The sequence below is a fragment of the Scyliorhinus torazame genome, chromosome X (genome assembly GCF_047496885.1).
Source record: "Scyliorhinus torazame isolate Kashiwa2021f chromosome X, sScyTor2.1, whole genome shotgun sequence".
In the NCBI taxonomy this organism is placed as follows: domain Eukaryota; kingdom Metazoa; phylum Chordata; class Chondrichthyes; order Carcharhiniformes; family Scyliorhinidae; genus Scyliorhinus; species Scyliorhinus torazame.
In genome coordinates, this window is record NC_092738.1 from 21814331 (window position 1) to 21841348 (window position 27018).

At 50.1% G+C, this 27018-nt stretch overlaps 1 protein-coding gene across 5 annotated transcripts in view; it reads left to right on the forward strand.

Annotated features, from left to right (window-relative positions):
* The first annotated feature begins 4115 nt into the window (after nucleotides 1-4115).
* LOC140405371 (protein lifeguard 2-like) overlaps nucleotides 4116-27018 on the forward strand; it is a 41529-nt gene continuing 18626 nt past the window's right edge. For 3 of the 5 annotated variants that reach the window (XM_072493688.1, XM_072493692.1, XM_072493689.1), the window contains exons 1-6: nucleotides 4116-4299; nucleotides 13262-13439; nucleotides 18518-18621; nucleotides 20556-20620; nucleotides 24565-24618; nucleotides 24928-24978. In XM_072493688.1, coding sequence (XP_072349789.1) covers nucleotides 4285-4299; nucleotides 13262-13439; nucleotides 18518-18621; nucleotides 20556-20620; nucleotides 24565-24618; nucleotides 24928-24978 — 467 coding nt within the window. In that variant the 5' untranslated portion in view covers nucleotides 4116-4284. Of the gene's footprint in view, nucleotides 4300-11866; nucleotides 12060-12819; nucleotides 12956-13261; nucleotides 13440-18517; nucleotides 18622-20555; nucleotides 20621-24564; nucleotides 24619-24927; nucleotides 24979-27018 lie in introns of those variants that run through there. The other 2 variants (XM_072493691.1, XM_072493690.1) reach the window with 2 other exon arrangements.

Here is a 27018-nt window from a genome sequence, read left to right on the forward strand (position 1 = left end):
AGACACGGGGAGAATGTGCAAACCCCACACGGACAGTGACCCAGAGCCGGGATTCGAACCCGGGTCCTCAGCGCCGTAGTCCCAGTGCTAACCACTGCGCCACCGTGCTGCCCCATCTCAGCTCATTACTAATGAAAAATATATCTCCTCCTTAAATTCACTCACTGTCCCAGCATCCACTGCAGGTAGCGAATTCCACAGATTCACAACCCTTTGAGAGAAGTAATTTCTCCTCATCTCAGTTTTAAACCTGCTCCCCCTTATCCTAAAGCTATAACCTCTCATTCTTCAATGCCCCATAAGAGGAAGCATTCGCTCCACGTCTACTTTGTCAATACCTTTCCTCATCTTATAAGCCTCAATTAGATCGCTTATTCTTCTAAACTCTAGAGAGTATAGAATCATAGAATTTACAGTACAGAAGGAGGCCATTCGGCCCATCGAGTCTGCACCGACCCCTAGAAAGAGCACCCCACCTAAGCCCGCACCTCCACCCTAACCCTGCAACTCAGTAACCCCTCCTAACCTTTTTGGCATGAAGGGGCAATTGAGCACGGCCAATCCACCTAACAGCACGTCTTTCAGGACTTGTGGGAGGAAACCGGAGCACCCGGAGGAAACCCACGCAGACACAGGGAGAACGTGCAGACTCCGCACAGACAGTGACCCAAGCCGGGAATCGAACCCGGGTCCCTGGAGCTGTGAAGCAACAGTGCTAGCCACTGTGCTACCATGCCGCCCACACTGTGCTACCGTTCCGTCCACTGCTCAATCTCTCTTCATACGACAGACCTCTCATCTCTGGAATCAACCTAGTGAACCTCCTCTGAATGGCCTCCAATGCCACTACATTTTACCCCAAATAAGGAGACCACAATTTTGCAGAATACTCCAGGTGCGGCCTCACCAATGCCTTGCATAGTTCCAACAACACTTCAACAAGTGCTGATTCTTTTTCCTTTTCAGATAATGATCCAATTCCCTTTCGAAAGCTTCAATTGAATCTGCCTTCACCGCACTCTGAGGCAGCACATTCTAGATCTTAACCACTCACTGCATGAACTGCTTTTCCCACAAGTTGACATTACTTCTTTTGTCAATTACCTTAAATCTGCGCCTTCTTGTCCTCTATCCTTCCACCAATGGGAGCTGTTTCTCCACTCGGTCCAGCACCCTGATGATTTTGAAAAGCTCTATCAAAATTCCCCTTAACCTTCTCTTTTGCCAGGAAAACAATCGCAGTTTCTCCAATCTATCCATGCAACGAGATGTTTCTCATCCCTGGAACAATTCCCGTGAATATTTTCGGTACCCTCTCTAATGCCTTCACATCCTTCCTAAAGTGTGGGGCCCAGAATTGAGCACAATTCTCCAGGTGAGGCCAAATCAGTGTTTTCTAAAAGGTTTAACACAAGCTCCTTGCTTTTAGTACTCGCTGCCTCTGATCTACGGGTAAGGGTTCTCCAAGGCGGCCTTCAGGACGCGCGACAACGCAGAATCGCCGAGCAGAAGCTTATAGCCAAGTTCCGCACACATGAGTGCGGCCTCAACCGGGACCTTGGATTCATGTTGCATTACATTCACCCCCCACCATCTGGCCTGCGAAATCCTACCAATTGTCCTGGCTTGATACAATTCACACCTCTTTAACCTGGGGTTACCCCTATCTCTGGATCTGTAAAGATTTAATCACCTGCTAATGCTCACATTCCAAGCATTGTCTGGCATCTTTGAATCTGTCCATATATATGTTTCTGGAACATACCTCTTCATTCACCTGAGGAAGGAGCAGTGCTCCGAAAGCTAGTGACATCGAAACAAACCTGTTGGACTTTAACCTGGTGTTGTAAGACTTCTTACTGTGCTCACCCCAGTCCAACGCTGGCATCTCCACATCATGACTGTAGATAAAGCCTAGGATACTGAATGTTTTATGTAACAGAGCTAAAAGGTTTTAAAAATACATTTAAACAAAGAAAATGCTGTTCTTATCCTCAGTGATAGCGGTTACTGGGTTGACCTCTGGGCAGAAGCTGAACGTATAATATAAAGAAAGGCCTTTTGTGGATTCTTCAAAGCTTTTGACATAAGGAAACAGAACACAAGTGGGTCAAATTGTCCTGTGCAATATTAATAAGGTGCAGGTAATGTATTCACTCAGTATTGCAGGTTGGACATATTCCCTGAGGTTTGCTCATTGAATCATAGAATTTACAGTGCAGCAGGAGGCCATTCGGCCCATCAAGTCTGCACCAGCCCTTGGAAAGAGAACCCCATTTAAGCCCACACCTCCACCCTATCCCCATAAATTAGTAATCCCACCCAACCTTTTTGGATACTAAGGGCAATTTAGCATGGCCAATCCACCTGACCTGCACGTCTTTCGGGATTTGTGGGAGGAAACCGGAGCACCCGGAGGAAACCCACGCAGACACGGGGAGAACGTGCAGACTCTGCACAGACGTGACCCAAGTTGGGAATCAAACCCGGGACCCTGGCGCTGTCAAGCAACTGTGCTAAACACTGTGCTACCTTGCTGCCCTGCATGGACATTGACTCTGAAACCCTGGCTCACTGTTTACAAATGTTGTTACATTTACCGTAGAAATGCTGGGTCCTCTGTTACTCATGGTCTTTGGCAGCAGCACACCAGGAGATCCCTGCTGATCTGGGAGGAACGGCAACCCCCTGTTCATTTGACCCTCCTACACTATTGTGGTGAAGGCACTGACGGGTTTGAAAGAAAGGGGTTAGCGCTGCTGTTGAAATCATTTCTGAAGGAGTTTCCTCCTCACTTGCTGAAAGTTTTTGTCCGCGAATATCGCACCGGAGGAAGTGGCATATCGGTATTGTCACCGGACTAGTAATCCAGAGACCCAGGGTAATGCTCTGGTGGCATGGTAGCACGGTGGTTAGCACTGTGGCTTCACAGCACAGTTCAATTCCCAGCTTGGGTCACTGTCTGTGCGGAGTCTGCACGTTCTCCCCGTGTCTGTGTGGGTTTCCTCCGGGTGCTCCGGTTTCCTCCCACAAGCCCCGAAAGACGTGCTTGTTAGGTGAATTGGACATTCTGAATTCTCCCTCTGCGACCCGAACAGGCGCCGGAATGTGGCGACTAGGGGCTTTTCATAGTAACTTCATTGCAGTGTTAATGTCAGCCTACTTGTGACAATAATAAAGGTTATTATTATATGGGAACCTGGGTTCAAATCCCACCATGGCAGATGGTGGAGCTTGAATTCAATAAAAATCTGGAATTAAACGTCTAATGATAACCATGAAACCATTGTCGGAAAAATCCATCTATGAATAATAAGCTTCATCTGGCTCAATAATGTCCTTCTGACCTACATGTGACTCCAGATCCATGGCAAAGGGATCATCTCAACACCGCCCCCCCAACCCCACCCCCCACCCCCCCACCCCATCCCACCCCACCCCCACCCCCCCCACCCCCCACCCCACCCCACCCCCCCACCCCACCCCACCCCCCACCCCACCCCCCCCCCACAACTGTGCTGTGCGTACAACCATCTATTGAATTTCACCTGCCTAAGTGAGTACGTTTATGTAAGCGATCCTGTTTTTTGAAGAGTATCAAGTTATTTGTATCCAATTAAGGCGCAAATTTAGCGTGGCCAATCCACCTACCCTACGTATCCTTCGGGCTGTGGGTGCGAAACCCACGCGGACACGGGGAGAATGTGCAAACTCCACACGGACAGTGACCCAGGGCCGGATCGAACCTGGGACCTCGGCGCCGCGAGGCAGCAGCGCTAACCACTGCGCCACCGTGCCGCCCAACGTAAACAACCCAATGGCACTATTTCGAAGAAGAGCGGGGGGTGGGCAGTGGAGTTCTCGCTGGTGTCCCAGGCAATATTTATCCCTCAATTAAAATCACAAAAAACGGTAATAATATTGTGGGATCATACTGTGCGCAAATAGGCAGCGGTGTTTCCTGCAGTGCAACAGTGGGCCACACTTCAAAAAGTACTTAATTGGCTGCAAAGAGCTTGGGGGATGGGGGTGGTAGAGGAATACTGCTGAGGTCCTGTTGTGCAGTTTGGTCGGAGCCCCCCCCCCCCTCCCCCCACTAACTGCTACTCTCGCAATGGTACCTTCCAGCTCGCATGCTCGTGGATATTGCTCGAAATCGTATTATCACTGAGCTCCTGCGGTAATAACAAGCGAGCCGGTCAGTTTCACTGGAAATTAACCAACAGGAACCCAAGTGGAGAGAACATTCTCTTGTCATCCCGCGCTGCAAATCTACCCCTCAAAATGACACAAGGGAAAGTAAGGGCACTTTGCTGTTTTATTTATTGCTTGACAGACGTGTTTGTTTTATTCCAAATGTGTTGCTCTGGTTTGACCGACCTATTCCTCCAAACATATTCTTTTCGGATGTTATACAGTTATGATGCATCTCCCCCATTCTAACCTCAGACTTTCTTCCGCACAATAGGCAATAAACATTGTTATAAACATTAGTGCTAAAATAGGGACTTTTCATCGAAAATAAAACCCCTTTGCTGGCTTTATTTTTTTATAAACCCTGGAGGTCAAATGTTAAACTGGTGCTAGAAGCTCGTTCTGTGATGGGATGGAATATTCTGTCGGTTGTGTTGAGAAAGGTGTTTTTCAAATATTAGGAACGGATTGCTTTTTCTAATTCCTCTTGCTAATGGCCAGTCTGAGCATTTGAGTGAGTGTGTGCATTTTAAGCTGCCAATGTCCTTCTTTATTGCCATGGCGCAATGAGCCTGCTGCTGTGTATTAAGCCCCAAACGGTGCGACATTCGATTAATTTGCAGTTATTGTGCCAAAGCTGAACATTTCTCTCATTTTCTTCCCTCCCACTTTCCTTCCCCTCCTCTCCGGAAGGCTCTGACTCGGGCAGAGTTACGTTGCCATGGTTACCAGCGTCCTTTCTTCGCGACAGGCTAATCCACAGTATCCTATCCAACACCCATACATAAAATATAGAACATACAGTGCAGAAGGAGGCCATTCGGCCCATCGCGTCTGCATCGACCCACTTAAAGCCCTCACTTGCCCCCCTATCCCCGTAACCCAATAAACCCTCCTAACCTTTTTGGACAGGAAGGACAATTTAGCATGTCCAATCCACCTAACCTGCACATCTTTGGACTGTGGGAGGAAACCCACGCAGACATGGGGGAGAACGTGCAGACTCCGCACAGACAGTGACCCAGCGGGGAATCGAACCCGGGACCCAGGCACTGTGAAGCCACAGAGCTAGCCACTGTGCTACCGCTCTGCCCAATCGGCCGTTACGGCCAATACACTTGGCCCTATTGTGGAAACTGGAACTGGTTGTTTCCCCCCCCCCCCCACCTCCCCTCCCTCTCTCCATAAACAGATGGGGAACTAGTTAAAATTAAGATAACTCCCTGTTAAACTGCAGTCTGAATCTGGAATTTAAACTGAATCTTATGCTTGGAGCAATGCGTTTATCCTTTTGAAATAGAATAGAATCCCTACAGTACAGAAGTAGGCCATTTGGCCCATCAAGTCTACACCGACCCTCTAGGCCCACTCTCCCACCCTATCCCTGTAACCCCATTACCCCATCTAACCTTTGAACACTAACGGGCAATTGATCACGGCCAATCCACCTAACATCTTTGGACCGTGGGAGGAAATCAGAGCACCCGGTGGAAACTCATACAGGCACTGGGAGAACGTGCAAACTCCACACAGCCAGTCACCCGAGGCTGGAATTGAACCCGGGACCCTGGCGCTGTGAGGCAGCAGTGCTAATCACTGTGCCACCGTGTCTGAGTCTGAACTCATTCGTACGGATTCAGACTCTGGTGGGATTCAGACATTGGGGTTACATATCACACACACTTGGCCCATCCTTTGCCTCAGTCCTGGGACTTTTAACCCTTGCCAATCGTGATGTCTTATGCCAACCAGTTACATGATGGTATTAGTCTCATGCCACATGTACAGCAGTGGGTTGGAGATTGGGTTATACTGAGGGGATGGTTGTAGGCGGTGGGGGGAAGAGAGGAAATATGTGCGGGAAAAGACCATTTTAGTTGGCAGCAAGTGGCACAGGTATCAACTGGTATGTGCAGGATATATACATAACCGGGGCACGCTGATGGGTATGCGTGTCTGTTTATGATCCCTGATATCAAACTGCAAAAAGGGTTGTTGTCAAGGCATTTTTGCATGCTACCTCAGTGCCAGATCTCGCCACATCACACACACTGGAGTTGATGCACTTTCAGGCTGCTGTGTCACTCTTGCTTGGAGTTACCTGTCTCCGAGTTGTTGCAGTTGATCTCTGATTCTCCTTCCCTGTCAATCGAGGGTGAAGAACACCAAATGGAGCGATTTCAGAATTGCCTGCCTCGGTATCAGATCTCCCGCTGTATCAGACCTCCCGCTGGCGTTCAATGGTTCAATTGTTCTGTTTTATTATGTGAGTCTGTTTACAGTTGATGCTCACTGTGCTTGATTGGTTACTGGGTGTCGCCTTGGAGAAAGGTTAACACAGCTGGAGATAGCCACTGGGAGACAGAGCTGAAGCATGGAGCAGACATTTTAAAGTACATTGAATAAAATCTGTTACACACATATAAACTAGTGCTATCTTGGCAGAGATCTGAGGTATAATTGACCATGTGAGGCTTTTCGGCATCAAAACCATCAGGAATTTGAGAGGCCTAGCGTTAAGGACACTAGAAATCTGAAATGCTCTCTTCCCCAAAGGGCTCTGGATTATAGAATCCCTACAGGGCAGAAGGAGGCCATTCGGCCCATCGGGTCTGCACCAACCCCCTGAAAGAGCACCCTACCTAGACCCACTCTCCCACCCTATCCCCATAGCCCCACCTAACCTGCATATACTTGGTCACTAAGGGGCAATTGATCATGGCCAATCCACCTAACCTGCACATCTGGACTGTGGGAGGAAACCGGAGCACCCGGAGGAAACCCACGCAGACACGGAGAAAGTGCAAACTCCGCACAGACAGTCACCCGAGGTTGGAATTGAACCCGGGTCCCTGGCGCTGTGAGGCAGCAGTGCTAACCACCGTGCCACATCCTCCCCGTGTGTGTGTGGGCGTCAGTTAGAGCTTTCATGTCTGGGGTAGACAGATTTTGTTAGGTATCTTTGTTCTTTGATATGGAGGCAAAGGCAGGTGAATGGTTTTGAGCTACAGATCAACCATAAGCTAATTGCATGGCACAGGACAGGCCTGGGGGGCTGAATGGCCTCCTGCTGTTCCTGTGTAAGATTAACAGAGGCTCAATTCTGAATTCTGGAACCGTTTCAGGTCCGACGACAGAAATGGTATGATGAGGAGCCAGAGTGGCCCCTAGATGCTGACCAATGCTGGGAACCTTGGCTGATTTTCCCCCTCGCTCTAGCCCACGGACACAAACAGTTTAGCTGAAATGTCCTTTCTCAGCATAGAGCAGATTCCGAATCTTGGATTTTCTTGGTTTGTGTGGGTCGATCGGACACCACATGCTGTATTAAAGAACAAAGAACAAAGAAAGGTACAGCACAGGAACAGGCCCTTCAGCCCTCCAAGCATGCGTCAGCAAGGCAGCACGGTAGCCTTGTGGATAGCACAATTGCTTCACAGCTCCAGGGTCCCAGGTTCGATTCCGGCTTGGGTCACTGTCTGTGCGGAGTCTGCACATCCTCCCCGTGTGTGCGTGGGTTTCCTCCGGGTGCTCCGGTTTCCTCCCACAGTCCAAAGATGTGCAGGTTAGGTGGATTGGCCATGCTAAATTGCCCTTAGTGTCCAAAATTGCCCTTCGTGTTGGGTGGGGTTACTGGGTTATGGGGATAGGGTGGAGGTGTTGACGTTGGGTAGGGTGCTCTTTCCAAGAGCCGGTGCGGACTCGATGGGCCGAATCGCCTCCTTCTGCACTGTAAATTCTATGTAAAAATCCATGCTGCCCATCTAAACCAAAATATTCCACACTTCCGGGGTCCGTATCCCTCTATTCCCATCCTATTCATGTATTTGTCAAGATGTTCCTTAAATGTCACTATCGTCCCTGCTTCCACCACCTCCGGCAGCGAGTTCCAGGCACCCACTACCTTCTGTGTAAAAAAACTTGCCTCGTACATCTACTCTAAACCTTGCCCCTCGCACCTTAAACCTATGGCCCCTAGTAATTGACCCCTCTACCTTGGTCCACTCTGTATATGCCCCTCATAATTTTGTAGACCTCTATCAGGTCGCCCCTCAACCTCCATCGTTCCAGTGAGAACAAACCGGGTTTATTCAACCGCTCCTCATAGCTAATGCCCTCCATACCAGGCAACATTCTGGTAAATCTCTTCTGCACCCTCTCTAAAGCCTCCACATCCTTCTGGTAGTGTGGCGACCAGAATTGAACACTGTACTCCAAGTGTGGCCTAACTAAGGTTCTATACAGCTGCAACATGACTTGCCAATTTTTATACTCAATGCCCCGGCCAATGAAGGCAAGCATGCCTTCTTGACTACCTTCTCCACCTGTGTTGCCCCTTTCAGTGACCTGTGGACCTGTACACCTAGATCTCTCTGACTGTCAATACTCTTGAAGGTTCTACCATTCACTGTATATTCCCTACCTGCATTAGACCTTCCAAAATGCATTACCTCACATTTGTCCGGATTAAACTCCATCTGCCATCTCTCCGTCCAAGTCTCCAAACAATCTAAATCCTGCTGTATCCTCTGACAGTCCTCATCGCTATCCGCAATTCCACCAACCTTTGTGTCGTCCGCAAAGTTACTAATCAGACCAATTACATTTTCCTCCAAATCATTTATATATACTACGAACAGCAAAGATCCCAGCACTGATCCCTGCGGAACATCACTAGTCACAGCCCTCCAATCAGAAAAGCACCCTTCCATTGCTACTCTCTGCCTTCTATGACCTAGCCAGTTCTGTATCCATCTTGCCAGCTCACCTCTGATCCTGTGTGACTTCACCTTTTGTACCAGTCTGCCATGAGGGACCTTGTCAAAGGCCTTACTGAAGTCCATATAGACAACATCCACTGCCCTACCTGCATCAATCATATTTGTGACCTCCTCGAAAAACTCTTTCAAGTTAGTGAGACAATTAGCCCAAGGAACTCTTATAGTTTTCTATTCAGAACAGCAAATTCCACAGCGTCCAAGAAAATGCTACAAACCAGTCATGTTTCAGATGATGATATACAGGAAGCAATTTATTTTAATGGTATTCTTCTTCCTATCTAGACCCCCCCCCCCCACCCCCCCACTCCAACGCAATGCTTTATTCTGCACCTTATTAACTCTCGCCAAGTTGGTGCCTCTGTGGAGTCAGCTCCCAGTAAAATGTACAAGACCAACGTTGAGGTGGATCAGCTGCCTCCCTATGTAATGTTGTAAGTATCTAATGTATTCAAGCCACCGAGATCCTCCATCTTCCAAGTGGGAAGTCCTGGTTACCATCAAGCACTCCCAGAACTTGCGTCACCAATACCCTTGGGGAATGCCCAGTCAAGGTAATGTGTCATATTGTGAAATTGCATTGTCCAATTGTTGGAGATCTATGTCAGGAAGTGGTGAGGGACAGAATCCCTCCAACGGAATCACTGAATCTTTACAGTGCAGAAGGAGGCCATTTGGCCCATTGAGTCTACACTGTCTCATTGAAAGAGCATTCTACCTTGTCCCACCCTCCTGCCTTATCCCTGTGACTTTGCACATTCTCCCTTTTCGAATAACAATCCGATTCCCTTTTGAATACCTCGATCGAACCTGGCACCCGGGCACCGTGGATGGTCGTGCCAAGGTGCCTGGGTGTCAGCAGGAGTGCGAAGGTACCACCCTGCCCAGAGCCTAACCGTCCAGGGGTCTCTAATGGCCGGGGAGACCCTCCCAGGTGCCGATACGCCTGTTTGTGTGGACCCCCAGAGAATACAGCGTAGAAATATTTAAATGAGCCTGATGGCGCAATTAAATATACTGATCTGGATCTCGCCCGCGCTGGGCGAGATGCAGATTGTGACGTGTTGCGAAGTTTGGTTGAATCTCGTGAGACGTTTCAAGTGTCGCGAATCTCGCGTGAGGCCTCTCGTGAGATTCAACTGCCTCATCGTGTCACCAAGCCGGGCACGAAGAGACCATTAAATCACGCCCGTTACCTCTGTTCTCTCTCCACAGATGCTGTCAGATTTGCTGAGATTTTGCAGCATTTTCTGTTTTCGTGTCTTAGACAAGTTGAACTTGATCTCCTTACTCTTGTACTCAACGCCCCTATTAATATAATCGAGGATAACTGCTCTCTCAACATGCCCTGCCACCTTCAATGTTCATAATCACCCAGGTCCCAATTTTCCTGCACCTCCTTAAGAGTTTCTCTCTTTATTTTATACTGTCTCTCCACATTCTTCCTGCCAAAATGAATCCCCTCACATTTCTCTGTATTGAACTTCATCTGCCACTTGTCTGCCCAATCCACCAACATGTCTGTGTCCCCGTTTCAGCTTTGCCCTGTGAATGGTGAGTTGGTGGGTGAGCTTGCATACAGGGGGAAATGCGAGAAAGAGTTGCTTTGGCTGGTGGTGCTTGTGCTGGAAGCCATTTAATAATAATAATCACTTATTGTCACAAGTAGGCTTCAATGGAGTTACTGTGCCCTCGTCGCCACATTCCGGCGCCTGTTCCGGGAGGCCAGTACGGGAATTGAACCCGCGCTGCTGCCTTGTTCTGCATTACAAGCCAGCTATTTAGCCCACTGTGCTAAACCAGCCCCACTAGGCCAAACCAGCCCCATTTGGGAATTTGGGCAAGAATACACTGGGAGGCGAAAGAGAGAGCAAATTAAGCTAGCACGAGCCATCACTTCTGAGTTGTGTTGAGACGTACGTGCTGACACAGGAGCAGAAGCCATGAGGGTGGTGAGTTGTACGATATGGAGCGAAGCAAAAGGCGTATTGAGGAATGGTCGACAGTAACAGTGTATTGCAGCAGAAGGTTGCAATGGGCAGGGATTGTGTGCTGTACGATAGAAGATCTTTGAGGGGCCAAAGCCGAGATGGGACCAATGGGCAGAGCCAGGTGTCACCTGAGTCAGGAGGTTGTGGGTTCAACTCCCACCCCAGAGACTTGAGGATAAAAAATGAGAAGGTCACTCCCAGCGCTGTGCCGAAGGAGTGCTGCAAAATCAGAGGGGTCTTTGATAGATTTTTCAGGCCGTATGTGCCCTGCTCTTGGGTCGATGTAAAAGATCCCATGGCACTGTTTTGATGAAGAGCAGGGAAGAGTTCCTGGCCAATAGCTGTCCCTTAATCAACATCACTGAAACAGATAATCTGGACATCATCACTGGGATCTTGCTATGCACAAATTAGCTGCCGGGTTTCCTACATTACAACGGTGACTACACTGCAAAACGCACTTCATTGGCTGTAAAGAGCTTTGAGACATCCTCAAGGCCGTGACGGGTGCTACATGAATGCAAGTCAGCCTTTCCTACAGCGGGCAGGCGGGAGATAGAGGCGTCAGGGAGAGAGAGAGAGACTGACAGCTCTATCACCAGCCTGGCTCCGACTGCTCACACCAAATGGCTTGGCTGAAGAAATGCAGTGCCAATCAGGGGGCCGGTGCCCATCAGTGATGGCAGAGTCTTGGCAGCAGTACGCCCTTGGTGGAGATGGTGTGGGGGGGGGGGGGGGGGGGACACTGCAGGCGAAAACAGGGCATGGTATAAATTTAGAAATATCCTTTTAAAATTCTGATGCAGCTGGTTCACTTCCAGTGTGTGCGATGGCATTCGCTCAGAGGTTTTGTTGTTTGCTGTGATGTGGAATCTGGGATAAAAAGTCACTTGTGTCACCGATTTGACGAGAAGCATTATCTGGGCCATGTGACTGATTCTGCTGGCTGTTACTACACTGGCACGTTCTGTGCACTGACTGAATGTCAGCTGGTAATGGGTTGGTCGGACAATTTCGTACCATGTTTGACAGAGGGATGAGCAACGACAGGTTTGAAATTGCACCAGCGTGTCATGTGGGAGGTGCTGCCCAACAGGTGAGTGGCAAATGGACGAGCTGTTGTGCCCTCTCCCCGTACCATTATCATGCTTGAGTATATGTTTTTATTCGTTCAAGGGATGTGGGTGTCGCTGGCAATAGGCCCAGCATTTATTGCCCATAGCGAATTGCCCCTTGAGAAGGTGGTGGTGAGCTGCCTTCTTGAACTGCTGCAGTCTATGTGGTGTAGGTACACCCACTGTGCTGTTAGGGAGGGATTTTGACCCAGGTACAGTGAAGGAACGGCCGATATGTTTCCAAGTCAGGATGGTGAGTGGCTCGGAGGGGAACCTCCAGGTGGTGGATTTTATAGAATTTACCTAACAAGCATGTATTTCGGGACTTGTGGGAGGAAACCGGAGCACCCGGAGGAAACCCGCGCAGACACGGGGAGAACAATCTCCCGGTGTCTGCGTGGGTTTCGCCCCCACAGCCCAAAGATGCGCAGGGTAGGTGGATTGGCCACGCTAAATTGCCCCTTAATTGGAAAACTACTTTTTAAAAAGTTGTCCTGATTCAGCCGAACCACCTTCAGCTGCTTCATCAATGGCTTTCATGAGGTCTGAAGTGGGAATAGAGTCATAGATGTTCACAGCATGAAAATGGGCCCTTTCTCCCCTACTGCCATGATCATGAGGGAGGTAGGCTGCAAGGGCTGAATCTGGAGTATTAGTCTAAGTGTGTTCGTCATCTCCAAGTGATGGGAATTGTCAGCTTCACCTGGTCTGACAGCCAACCTAATCCTCCTCACTAATGCTCTTTCAGCATGTAACCCGGGAGGAAAGGCAGCGACATCATTTCAAAACCTCTTCATGGCTCCTGGTTTTGGAAAGCTCACGTTCAAAGCAATTTGAGCATGATATAGGAAGTTAAGTTGAGCGGAGACACAAAAAGGTAAGCAGATTTGTAACATGTATCAGCTCTTGAGCACAGGGTGAATGGTTCGGCCTTTTCCATTGGGGCCTGATGTCTTTGCTACACAGAAGAAAAAAATCAGTCAGCACAATTCCTATCGTGGATTCGGCCCAGTTCTTCTATCCCAATCAACATGAGAAACTCGAACCCAAAACTCCCAAATTGGGCAAAGGGCAATACATTCATTCTCTGTTGCAACATGATCTGTGTCACTCAAAAGAGTCCCCCAGGTCAATATGGCTGTCCTAACCCAGCATGACATATATTGTCCTTGTTTACTTGCAGCTTTTTGCCACATCCAAAGCCCCAAATTCAGAAGGCGAACAGGGAGGCCCTGAGAAAAGCGAACACATGTCAGTATCAACTGCCCCTCCGACTTATGAGGAGGCAACTGTGGGCGCCAAGAATAACAGCCCTTCACCGTCAGCACCTATGCACCCCAGTTGGGCCTATGTGGATCCAAGTAAGCAAAACGTGAAGAAAAAAGCGTTTGAAAGATTGTAGTTGTACCCTTATTGGTGACTTTTATTATAATGTTTATGTTTTGCTTCCTTTTCCTCATACATTGTGTCCCCAGTTGTGAGCACCATCATCTGCTTGCAGGCCTTAAAAACGGCCTCTTTGACCATCTGATTGAATGTCTCCTCATGAGGCTTGCTGCCATTTTGTTTTATAATGCACCTGCGATGTTCTATCATGTTATAGACGGCGTACAAATGTTAGTCATTCTTAGGGGTTGCCAACTGTGGCTGGACCTAGTCCTAGAGGTTTAATCACATGACCTTTCACCTCCATACACCTGCCATTGGCTAGCCAGCATGCATGTCCTCCTGGTTCTCTACCTTCCCCTCACCAATGGGAAAGTGAGTAGACTCTTCAATACTGAATTGGTGGATTCTTGACTGTCGGCAGCATGGTGGTTAGCACTGTTGCTTCACAGCGCCAGGGCCCCGGGTTCGATTCCCGGCTTGGGTCACTGTCTGTGCGGAGTCTGCACGTTCTCCCCGTGTCTGCGTGGGTTTCCTCCGGGTGCTCCGGTTTCCTCCCACAGTCCAAAGATGGGCAGGAGAGGTGGGATTGGCCATGATAAATTGCCCCTAGGTGGAGCTACGGAAATAGGCCGGTGGATTGGGTGTTGGTGGGGTGCTCTTTCTGAAGACTCGATGGGCTGAATGGCCTCCTTCTGCACTGTACGAATTCTATGAACTAAACAACGCTTTTGGCCTCCCTGATCATGTCCGATATTTGTATAACCAATAAACAAAATGCCCCAAATATTTTTTTTGTTCCTTGCCCTTCACAGGCGGGTCCTTTAGATTAATCTTTTAATTTCCAGAGGGTTGGCGGGTTGACTAGTGACTACACCCCCAAAGTACCTCTTTGGCTGGAATGGGCTTTGAGATATCTGGCGGTGTTGAAAAGCGCTATCTACATGCAAGGTTTTTATTTTCATAGGCTCTCCATCAGCTTAGAGCTGTCCGATCCATTAACTCCTGCTAAAACTAATGTGAAGTGTCTTGCTAGATAGGTTGCCATGGCAATGACCTGGACTTGAGGGTCACCTGCAGCGCAATCTGTTGTCTTCACACATGACAGGAAACTCATTGCACGGAACTGAGAAATGGAGTTTAAGAGGTGATAACAGCAGATGGTGACTGTGTGTGCATCGATAATCCTGTTCTGCTGCCCACTGACCGAGATATAGGCTACGGAAACTAGTGTCCACTGGGAATAATGGCCCTCAGACACTCTGCCCGCTCTGCTGGCAGACGTGTGGCAGAAACCGTGGGGGCAGTATTTTTTAAAAATAAATTTGGAATACCCAATTATTTTTTTCCAATTAAGGGGCAATTTAGCGCGGCCAATCCACCTAGCCTGCAGATCTTTGGGTTGTGGAGGGCGAAACCCACGCAAACACGGGGAGAATGTGCAAACTCCACACGGACAGTGACACTGACACACGGGGGCAGCACGGTAGCACAAGTGATTAGCACTGTGGCTTCACAGCGCCAGCGTCCCAGGTTCGATCCCCTGCTGGGTCACTATCTGTGTGGAGTCTCCCCCAGTACTGACCCTCCGACAGTGCGGCACTCCCTCAGTACTGACCCTCCGACAGTGCGGCACTCCCTCAGTGCTGACCCTATCACAGTGCAGCACTCCCTCAGTACTGACCCTCCGACAGTGCGGCACTCCCTCAGTGCTGACCCTATCACAGTGCAGCACTCCCTCAGTACTGACCCTCTGACAGTGCGGCACTCCCTCAGTACTGACCCTCTGACAGTGCAGCACTCCTTCAGTGCTGACCGTCTGACAGTGCAGCACTCCATCAGTACTGACCCTCTGACAGTGCGGCACTCCCTCAGTACTGACCTTCTGACAGTGCGGTACTCCCTCAGTACTGACCCTCGGACAGTGCAGCACTCCCTCAGTACTGACCCTCGGACAGTGCAGCACTCCCTCAGTACTGACCCTCGGACAGTGCAGCACACCCTCAGTACTGACCCTCCGACAGTGCGGCACTCCCTCAGTAATGACCCTCCGACAGTGCAGCACTCCCTCAGTGCTGACCCTATCACAGTGCAGCACTCCCTCAGTACTGACCCTCTGACAGTGCAGCACTCCCTCAGTACTGACCCTCTGACAGTGCAGCACTCCATCAGTACTGACCCTCTGACAGTGCGGTACTCCCTCAGTACTGACCCTCGGACAGTGCAGCACACCCTCAGCACTGACCCTCTGACAGTGCGGCACTCCCTCAGTGCTGACCCTATCACAGTGCAGCACTCCCTCAGTACTGACCCTCCGACAGTGCAGCACTCCCTCAGTACTGACCCTCCGACAGTGCGGCACTCCCTCAGTACTGACCCTCTGACAGTGCAGCACTCCCTCAGTACTGACCCTCCGACAGTGCGGCACTCCCTCAGTAATGACCCTCCGACAGTGCAGCACTCCCTCAGTGCTGACCCTATCACAGTGCAGCACTCCCTCAGTACTGACCCTCTGACAGTGCAGCACTCCCTCAGTACTGACCCTCTGACAGTGCAGCACTCCATCAGTACTGACCCTCTGACAGTGCGGCACTCCCTCAGTACTGACCTTTTGACAGTGCGGTACTCCCTCAGTACTGACCCTCGGACAGTGCAGCACTCCCTCAGTACTGACCCTCTGACAGTGCGGTACTCCCTCAGTACTGACCCTCGGACAGTGCAGCACACCCTCAGCACTGACCCTCTGACAGTGCGGCACTCCCTCAGTGCTGACCCTATCACAGTGCAGCACTCCCTCAGTACTGACCCTCCGACAGTGCAGCACTCCCTCAGTACTGACCCTCCGACAGTGCGGCACTCCCTCAGTACTGACCCTCTGACAGTGCAGCACTCCCTCAGTGCTGACCCTATCACAGTGAAGCACTCCCTCAGTACTGACCCTCTGACAGTGCGGCACTCCCTCAGTACTGACCCTCTGACAGTGCAGCACTCCTTCAGTGCTGACCCTCTGACAGTGCAGCACTCCATCAGTACTGACCCTCTGACAGTGCGGCACTCCCTCAGTACTGACCTTCTGACAGTGCGGTACTCCCTCAGTACTGACCCTCGGACAGTGCAGCACTCCCTCAGTACTGACCCTCGGACAGTGCAGCACACCCTCAGTACTGACCCTCTGACAGTGCGGCAGTCGCTCAGTACTGACCCTCTGACAGTGCAGCACTCCCTCAGTGCTGACCCTATCACAGTGCAGCACTCCCTCAGTACTGACCCCCTGACAGTGCAGCACTCCCTCAGTACTGACCCTCTGACAGTGCAGCACTCCCTCAGTACTGACCCTCTGACAGTGCAGCACTCCATCAGTACTGACCTTTTGACAGTGCGGCACTCCCTCAGTACTGACCTTTTGACAGTGCGGTACTCCCTCAGTACTGACCCTCGGACAGTGCAGCACTCCCTCAGTACTGACCCTCTGACAGTGTGGTACTCCCTCAGTACTGACCCTCGGACAGTGCAGCACACCCTCAGCACTGACCCTCTGACAGTGCGGCACTCCCTCAGTGCTGACCCTATCACAGTGCAGCACTCCCTCAGTACTGACCCTCCGACAGTGCAGCACTCCCTCAGTACTGACCCTCCGACAGTGCGGCACTCCCTCAGTACTGACCCTCTGACAGTGCAGCACTCCCTCAGTGCTGACCCTATCACAGTGAAGCACTCCCTCAGTACTGACCCTCTGACAGTGCGGCACTCCCTCAGTACTGACCCTCTGACAGTGCAGCACTCCTTCAGTGCTGACCCTCTGACAGTGCAGCACTCCATCAGTACTGACCCTCTGACAGTGCGGCACTCCCTCAGTACTGACCTTCTGACAGTGCGGTACTCCCTCAGTACTGACCCTCGGACAGTGCAGCACTCCCTCAGTACTGACCCTCGGACAGTGCAGCACACCCTCAGTACTGACCCTCTGACAGTGCGGCAGTCGCTCAGTACTGACCCTCTGACAGTGCAGCACTCCCTCAGTGCTGACCCTATCACAGTGCAGCACTCCCTCAGTACTGACCCCCTGACAGTGCAGCACTCCCTCAGTACTGACCCTCTGACAGTGCAGCACTCCCTCAGTACTGACCCTCTGACAGTGCAGCACTCCATCAGTACTGACCTTTTGACAGTGCGGCACTCCCTCAGTACTGACCTTTTGACAGTGCGGTACTCCCTCAGTACTGACCCTCGGACAGTGCAGCACTCCCTCAGTACTGACCCTCTGACAGTGCGGTACTCTCTCAGTACTGACCCTCGGACAGTGCAGCACTCCCTCAGTACTGACCCTCTGACAGTGCGGTACTCCCTCAGTACTGACCCTCGGACAGTGCAGCACTCCCTCAGTACTGACCCTCGGACAGTGCAGCACACCCTCAGCACTGACCCTCTGACAGTGCAGCACTCCCTCAGTACTGACCCTCTGACAGTGCGGCACTCCCTCAGTGCTGACCCTATCACAGTGCAGCACTCCCTCAGTACTGACCCTCTGACAGTGCAGCACTCCCTCAGTACTGACCCTCTGACAGTGCGGCACACCCTCAGTACTGACCCTCTGACAGTGCGGCACTCCCTCAGTACTGACCCTCTGACAGTGCGGCACTCCCTCAGTACTGACCCTCTGACAGTGCGGCACTCCCTCAGTACTGACCCTCTGACAGTGCAGCACTCCCTCAGTACTGACCCTCTGACAGTGCGGCACTCCCTCAGTACTGACCCTCTGACAGTGCAGCATTCCCTCAGTACTGACCCTCTGACAGTGCGGCACTCCCTCAGTACTGACCCTCTGACAGTGCAGCACTCCCTCAGTACTGACCCTCGGACAGTGCAGCACTCCCTCAGCACTGCACTGGATATTTCCCTTGAGTTTTACATTGGTGTCGCATGAGTGGTACTTGACCCCATGACCTCTAGAGTGAGTGAGGCACACTGGGCCCTGTGTAGTTCCGCTTGTTTTTTAAAAGTCTGTGTCCTGGTGCTGGACTGATGGGTGCTTTCCATCGCTCCCTTTGTTCAGGTCACAGCCCGAGTTATGGGAGTGGAGCTTTCTCTGGCGAGAGTGGACCGTTTTCCTCGTTCAGCTGGGATGATAAGAATGTCCGACGTATTTTCATCAGAAAGGTAAAAGGTGTCTTGACTGCAGGGAGCATCGTGGAGTACAGCAATTGCAACTTGCCTCTGTCTGCTGTCTCCCATCCTCTGCGGTTGTCGATCTTTTAACTGTCCTAGTTTCCCCCTTTCTCTCCATTGCACAGTTCCCTCCTGTCTATTTGACTTTAATCTCTCCGCTGTGGTCGAGTGGGAGGAGGACCGAGGGTCACAGGGCGCGGTGGGGCCCAGTGGTAGGGTTCTCTGCTGTCATTTCTCTCCCGTGTACATTCCCCTCGGCTTAATTTTTGCAGATTTCCCACTCGAAGCAAATTGCAAAGCGGGCAAATCCCTGATGGCTCGTCCTTTCAAGAAGCTGTTAACCCATTTGAAATAAACTGGCTCGCAGCGATGCTCGATGCCCAGAGACGAGGAGAATCGGGCGCAAATCAATTACATGGCCTTAAAGATTGCGGAACTTTGACTGCGCGCATGTTACGCATGAGCGCAAAACACGCCCGAATCTCCTCGGTCTTTTGGCCCAGTCACTCTGACCGAACATAGCTTCGTCCGTAAGACTGGCCCCTTCCCCAAGAGACAGAACCTCGTTGGCGGGTTGCCTGCAATTGCTTTTGCCCAGAAGCACTCGACAAATTGAGACCATTTTTTTTGTACACAGCAAAACAGCTCTCTCGTTGCAAATTCTTTGGCATTTTTAAGCGAGCCTGTCCTCGAGACTTGCAGTCATGTTTTCTTTTGAATACAACTTTATGTCATCCATTGCATCAAAATTGGAAAAGTTTCCCCGAATGTTGGTTCTTAAAACCAAAGATGTGCAGGTTCGGTGGATTGGCCATGATAAATTGCCCCTTAGTGTCCAAAAGGTGAACTGGGGTTACTGGGTTACGGGTATAGGGTGGAGACGTGGGCTTAAGTAGGGTGCTCTTTCCAAGGGCCAGTGCAGACACGATGGGCCGAATGGCCTCCTTCTGCTCTGTACATTCTATGATTCTAAGCGTGTCTGATGTGCTTGAAGGATGGATTAAATCAGGGCATCCCAAACTGTGGGTTACGAGTCCCCCCAATTCCCCCCACCCCCACCCCACAAGGTCACAATGCAAGATTTTGGGTTGTAAGCCCAGAGGCAGAAATGGCAGCCAGGACCTCACAACCCAAGAGATGAAAGATATTGTGCAAAGTAGCTTTCGGCTGAGATAGCAGCCTGTGGTGTGAAGGAATTGCGGCTGTACTTTCATGTTAACAATAGCTGTTGAATCTTTATAGCAAATCCACTGAGCAATCCTGTACTATATCTCCAAATAAACTGAACATTTAGTTTACCAGTCCTGTGTGAGATTGTTAAATTTGGATTAAGCAAACATAGAAATACAGTTTAAGTGAATTAAAGCTTAAGCTGCCATTCTTTGAAGAAAATAAATATCCAGTGTGCGTTTGGCACTCTCCTTGATTTGAGCTCATTTTACATTTGGTCATATTTTGATGGGACTGGCAGGAATGTTTGAGCTAAACTTGGCATTAGCAGAATGGGCACAGGCGCCTTTTTGAAATGTGCCCGCTGAGACGGTCCAGTTCACTGAGGGCATCAAGGGTTGATCTGGTGGTCACTTCCAAACTGGTGCTGAAATACCTGAACTGCCCACTGTGTTATTAAAGTGCAAATAGTTCTGGAGAGCTGTCTTTAGGGAGTGTGACCCGGTTCATTTTAACTCGGTTAACACCTCCACGAAAATAGCAAATGAAGTTGAGGAAATATGGAGGGACACGCAGTACAGTGCTATCTCTTTGAAAGAGCTATATAATTAGTCTTCTGATCTTTCCCCAGAACCCTATAAATCTTTCCCCATTAATTATATATCCAATTATATATCCAAAGCTACTATTACATCTTTCTTTGTCATTCCAGTACCCTGCGCCAGTGGTTAATGGCTAGTTCTCCCCTTTCGCAGGTCTATATTATCCTGATGATTCAGCTCTCCTTCACAGCTGGAGTTATCGCTCTGTTCACCTTCTGGTAGGAGGCTTTTGCTTCTGTTTGAACTCCGCGCTGGTTTACGGGTTTGTGCTGGTTTACGGGTTAAGTCTTTTACACTGTGTGAGTGCAGAGCGACTGGAATATGGAAGGATCGACTAAGGGGCAATAGAGAAGATGCATTTATCGTGGTTTGATCTGGAGTTTTGAACTGGACTTCGAATGTTGTGAACCCGCTTTGCTAAGGCCTCAGCTATGAGGCAAAAGCAGATTAAATAAACACGTACATTCTACAATACCCCATTCTTTATTTCTCTTTTTTGTTCCCCTTGTGTGTCCCTTTGGAATGGGAGCAAAGGAACGCACCATGGGTGAAGAAGCTCTCAATTTAACACTTTCTGAATGTAATGTTCACAGTATCTTTTTTCAGTAGGTTTTTCCATATTTACAAGTATTTTTATCATGCATTTTCTGGGAGTCCTTTTTTTAACTCAAGCTAAGTTGGTTGACAAATGACCCCAAGTTATTTTACAATTGAGGTGGTACAAAATGAAAGAGGGGCATTTCAGGGAGACCATTATATCTCATACATACCCATACTTAGTAGGGCAAGCATTCACGTTGCAACTTGCCCACAGCTTCCAAGAACTTCCCGTTGTAGCACAGACATTGTTGCCTCCTGACACCCAGGATAGGCTCCAAGTTGAACATATCCAGCAGTTGGTGATCCCTGGACTTTGGGAAAAGCAGTAATGATGGATAACAGGGATCATGCAATTCAGCGAGAGATGAAAGGAAAGTGCAGCCTATGTGGTTTGATGCATCAATCACCCAAGTGTTGGCGGAACATCAGTGGATATTGCAGTTCCGCCCAGGATTAAGGTTTGGGAAATTGGTGGCCATGCCAGCCGATGCCAGCACTCTGCCCATATTGCCAATCTGCTCTTTGCCCAGCAACTCTTTTTTTAAAAATAAATTTAGAGTACCAATTCATTTTTTTTTCAATTAAGGGGCAATTTAGCGTGGCCAATCCACCTTTGGAACAAAGAACATAGAACATTACAGCGCAGTACAGGCCCTTCAGCCCTCAATGTTGCGCCGACCTGTGAAACCACTGTAAAGCCCATCTACACTATTCCCTTATTGTCCATATGTCTATCCAATGACCATTTGAATGCCCTTAGTGTTGGCGAGTCCACTACTGTTGCAGGCAGGGCATTCCACGCCCTTACTACTCTCTGAGTAAAGAACCTACCTCTGACATCTGTCTTATATCTATCTCCCCTCAATTTAAAGATATGTCCCCTCGTGCTAGACATCACCATCCGAGGAAAAAGGCTCTCACTGTCCACCCTATCCAATCCTCTGATCATCTTGTGTGCCTCAATTAAGTCACCTCTTAACCTTCTTCTCTCTAACGGAAACAGCCTCAAGTCCCTCAGCCTTCCCTCATAAGATCTTCCCTCCATACGAAGCAACATTCTGGTAAATCTCCTCTGCACCCTTTCCAATGCTTCCACATCCTTCCTATAATGCGGTGACCAGAATTGCACGCAATACTCCAAATGCGGCCGCACCAGAGTTTTGTACAGCTGCAACATGACCTCATGGCTCCGAAACTCAATCCCTCTACCAATAAAAGCTAACACACCATACCTAGCCTGCACATCTTTGGGTTGTGGGGGTGAGACCCACGCAAACACCGGGAGAATGTGTAAACTCCACACGGACAATGACCCCGGGTCGGGGTTCGAACCTGGGACCTCGGTGCCGTGAGGCACTGTGCCACCGTGCTGCCCACCCAGCAACTCTTCGATTGCTGCATGTTCTGAACTCATCTGGCCCAGCCTGATTACTCTGTACAAGGATCAAGTTGCGCAGGAACCATTCACGTGGAGCCAGCTCACTCTCTGATAAGACCAGCCTATCACTTTCTGTGCGGGATTTGGGCCTCAGACAGTATCCTCAACAATCCTGTAGTTGGGAATTGCTGAGAATATAGTCTGAAGAAATGTACAATTCTTTTTATCATCAAAGATTTCAACTCCTGAACGCGAGTGGCCAGTTTTCAAAAATAATAACCATTTATGTTCTGGAATATTATGGTGCAAAATTTACTCCAGGCTCGTTGAATGCTGAAATGCCATTTTGGGCACAGCAAGACCCCAATAAGACACATCACGGTGTTGGTCGAGGGAGGAATGTTGTCCCAGGACTCCAGGAGAACTCCACTGTTCTTCTTCGATTAGTGCCATAGGATCTTTCACAGCACGAGACAAATATGGCACACGTTTTGCTGATAGAACATACAGGACAGAAGGAGGCCATTCGGCCCATCGCGTCTGCACCGACCCACTCAAGCCCTCACTTCCGCCCTATCCCCGTAACCCAAATAACCCTTCCTAACCTTTTTGGACACAACGGCAATTTATCATGGCCAATCCACCTAACCTGCACATCTTTGGACGATGGGAGGAAACCGGAGCACCCGGAGGAAACCCCCCCACACACTGGGAGAACGTGCAGACTCCGCACAGACAGTGACCCAGCGGGGAATTGAACCTGGGACCCTGGCGCTGTGAAGCCACAGTGCTATCCACTTGTGCTACCGTGCTGACGATTGATCCTTCAAGTGCCGCACTTGAAACTAGAGTGTCGTTGTGGGTTGTTGCTTTCCAAATTGGTGTTTAAGGGCTATTGTTCAGTCAATGCAGCACTCCCTTTGTACAGCACTGGATCATGAACTTAAATCATATACCAAAACCTTGGAGTGAGCCACAAACAAACTTCCTTTTGACCGAGAGGTGAGAGTTGACTTGTCCATGACCATGTCAATGTGTAAGATTATTCCCCAATCCAGGGCCCCACAATGCCTTCACATTCCCTCATAAATGGCTTGACAGGAACCTCCTTTGAACAATTGACTCCTGCAACTGTGTTCCAGAATCCGAATGAAAACAGCCAGGCACATTTGCTCTTTCCTTCTTGAGAAATTTCTAACCCCACTTGTGCTGTGCCTCACTTCCTATCCCGACTTGCACGGCGAAGATTGCACGTTCATCCCATGGGCATTTGAGGATACTAGCGTCCAGTGCCAAACGATTGTTAAAGCGTCAAGTCTGTGCATGATTATCTCCCTCTCTTCCTTGGCACCCAAGAATCTGGAGGATGAATGGGGAAGAGGGGAAGGAAATGAAATGGGCGCAGAAACAACATTTCTGGAAAGGTACAGAGGGCGTAACAAATGGACACTTTCTTCTTAAAATTAAGACTCAGTGGGTTCTGAGGGGGAGGCCAGGGATAGATTTGATAGTCAGGGCGTGGAGCCGCTCTCCGTTCATATAATAATAATCTTTATTATTGTCACCAGTAGGCTTACATTAACACTGCAATGAAGTTACTGTGAAAATCCCCTCGTCGCCACATTCCGGCGCCTGTTCGGGTACACAGAGGGAGAATTCAGAATGTCCAATTCACCTAACAGCATGTCTTTCGGGACTTGTGGGAGGAAACCGGGGCACCCGGAGGAAACCCACTCAGATAGGGGAGAACGTGCAGACTCTGCACAGACAGTGACCCAAGCCAGGAATTGAACCCGGGACCCTGGCGCTGTGAAGCAACAGTGCTAACTACTGTGCTACCCATAGCAGGCACAAGTCTGAACTTCAGTGCCTTCTCTGGGCAAGTTTTGTTGCGTGCCACCTACATTGCTCGAGCAAAGGGCTGGGTTATGTGGCGTGTTGTCTGCTGCCTTCAGTTTGCCCCTGTGTTAATGCCCGCAGCCCTGGCTTTGCGGTTGGGTGAGCAGTGCCAGTCAGAGGGACTGGCACATTGCGCCTCTTCCAGCAGTGAGGGGGGGCTTTCCCCTCGTAATGGGAGTCAAGTTACCCTCCAATTAAAGCAGGAGTGTCTCCTTCATTTCCGTCCCAGGATGTTCACTCTGAAATTGTATTCACTTGTTTTTTTCCTTTACCCCTTCTGTACAGCGACCCTGTCAAGATTTACATTCAAGCACATCCTGGCTGGTACTGGGCTTCATAGTAAGTGTGAATTAATAATGTCCCAATTCCTCTATCTCCTTACCTGTGTGGTACAGTCATGTGTCTGTGCTATTGTGTGTGTGTCTATGTGCATTATAGATGTACCTGGCCATGTTCTTTGTATGAGGGAAGAAGGTTCAATTTCCAGACCAAATTTACAAGGCCGCTGGAGAAGTACACAAATAAAATGGAAGAATAAAGCAGGTAACGTGAAATAGAAGGAGGCCTGTTTCTCTGCTGTAAATACTGTGTGAACATGTAACAGCCCTCACTGCAGTCACTTGAACTTATCTCTTTTCCTATTCACAGTGCTGTCTTCTTTGTTACCTACATGACTCTGGCCTGCTGCCCTGGCCCAAGGTAATTATATTTAGACAGAAGTGAAACTGTACCCTATGCTATTGATCATTCTACTTCATTAACTATTGAAATGAATAGTAGTAATTGACAGAGATCTTGTGGTGCGGTGGGTGATGTCTTTCATCTCTGAGCCAGTAGGTTCAAGTCCCACTCCAGGCTTGATGGCCACGGAAGGTGTGCTCATAAGGTGGCCTTAATCCTTCCAACAGACTGAGAAGAGGAAAACTTGAATATTTTTCCTAATCTCTTTATGTTTTCTTTCACCTCGCTATTCGGCAAATTAGGAGTTTTTAAACGATGAGTTCACTGATAAAATGCTGGAGTTCTGTGTAGCGTTCTGGTCAGCACATTACAGGAAGGACATAATTGTTCAGGAGAGCGTGCAGGGGGGGGATTTACAAAGATGTTGCCAGGGCTTGACAATTGCAGCTATGAAGAGAGATTGCGTAGGCCCGGTTTGTTTTCCCGAGGCAGCCAAGGGGTGACCGAACTGAGGTGTACAAAATTATGGGGTCTCGACAGGAAAGACTTGTTTTCCCCGAGCTGGGAGTGTTGTAACCCCCCAAGGGACCCATGGGGACAACCCGATTAATATCCCCCATGAGCCTTGTAGAGTACGAGCCCCCCCCCCTTCCCACTGAGGGGTGCAGGCCCGTCAGCGGGATAGTTAACTCAGGACATTAAAAGCCGGCCCAGGTAGCCCCAGCTGGGACTTTAGGAATACTTTAGGAATAAACCATTTGTTTTAAGTCCTTTTCCGGGCTCCTCATAGAGAATTTACAATGCAGAAGGAGGCCATTCGGCCCGTCGAGCCTGCACCGGCTGTTGGAAAGAGCCCCCTACCCAAGGTCAACACCTACACCCTATCCCCATAACCCAGTAACCCCACCCAACACGAAGGGCAATTTTGGACACTAAGGGCAATTTAGCACGGCCAATCCACCTAACCTGCACATCTTTGGACTGTGGGAGGAAACCCACGCACACACGGGGAGAACGTGCAGACTCCGCACAGACAGTGACCCAAGGCCGGAATCGAACCTGGGACCCTGGAGCTGTGAAGCAATTGTGCTATCCCCAATGCTACCGTGCTGCCCATTACTGTGCTCCTCCGTGACTACTCCACTGAGGGATCAATTACCAGGGAGCATAGATGTAAGGTGATTGGTGGAAGGATTAGAGGGGACATGAAAAACTTTTACATCCAGAGGGCGTCTGGAATTCACGGCCTAAGGTGGTGGTTGAGGATGAAATGTTCAACTCATTTAAGAGGTACCTGGATCTGCATCTGAAGTGCTGTAACCTGCAAGGCTAGCCACCAGCAACGAGTTTCTTTGTTCTCTTTTTTTTTTGCCGTCAGGATAAGCTGAATGGCCTCTTTCTGCACCGTAAGTTTTGTATGGTTCGAAAATGGACCAGGGGCGAAATTCTCCGGAAACGGTGCGATGTCCGCCGACTGGTGCCCAAAACGGCGCAAATCAGACGGGCATCGCGCCGCCCCAAAGGTGCGGAATGCTCCGCATCTTGGGGGGCCGAGCCCCAACCTTAAGGGGCTAGGTTGGCGCCGGACGGATTTCTGCCCCGCCAGCTGGCGCGGAAATGACATCTCCGGGCGGCGCATGTGCGGGAGCGTAAGCGGCCGCTGACAGTTTCCCGCACATGCGCAGTGGAGGGAGTCTCTTCCGCCTCCGCCATGGTGGAGACCGTGGCGGAGGCGGAAGGGAAAGAGTGCCCCTACGGCACAGGCCCGCCCGCGGATTGGTGGGCCCCGATCGCGGGCCAGGCCACCGTGGGGGCACCCCCCGGGGCCAGATCGCCCCGCGCCCCCCCCCCCCCCCCCCCCCCCCAGGACCCCGGAGCCTGCCCGCGCCGCCTTGTCCCGCCGGTAAGGTAGGTGGTTTAATTTACGCCGGCGGGACAGGCATTTTAGCGGCGGAAACTTCGGCAACCGGCGGGGGCGGGATTCACGCCAGCCCCTGGCGATTCTCCGACCCGGCGGGGGGTCTGAGAATCTCGCCCCAGGTAATCGTTTAAAGCAAA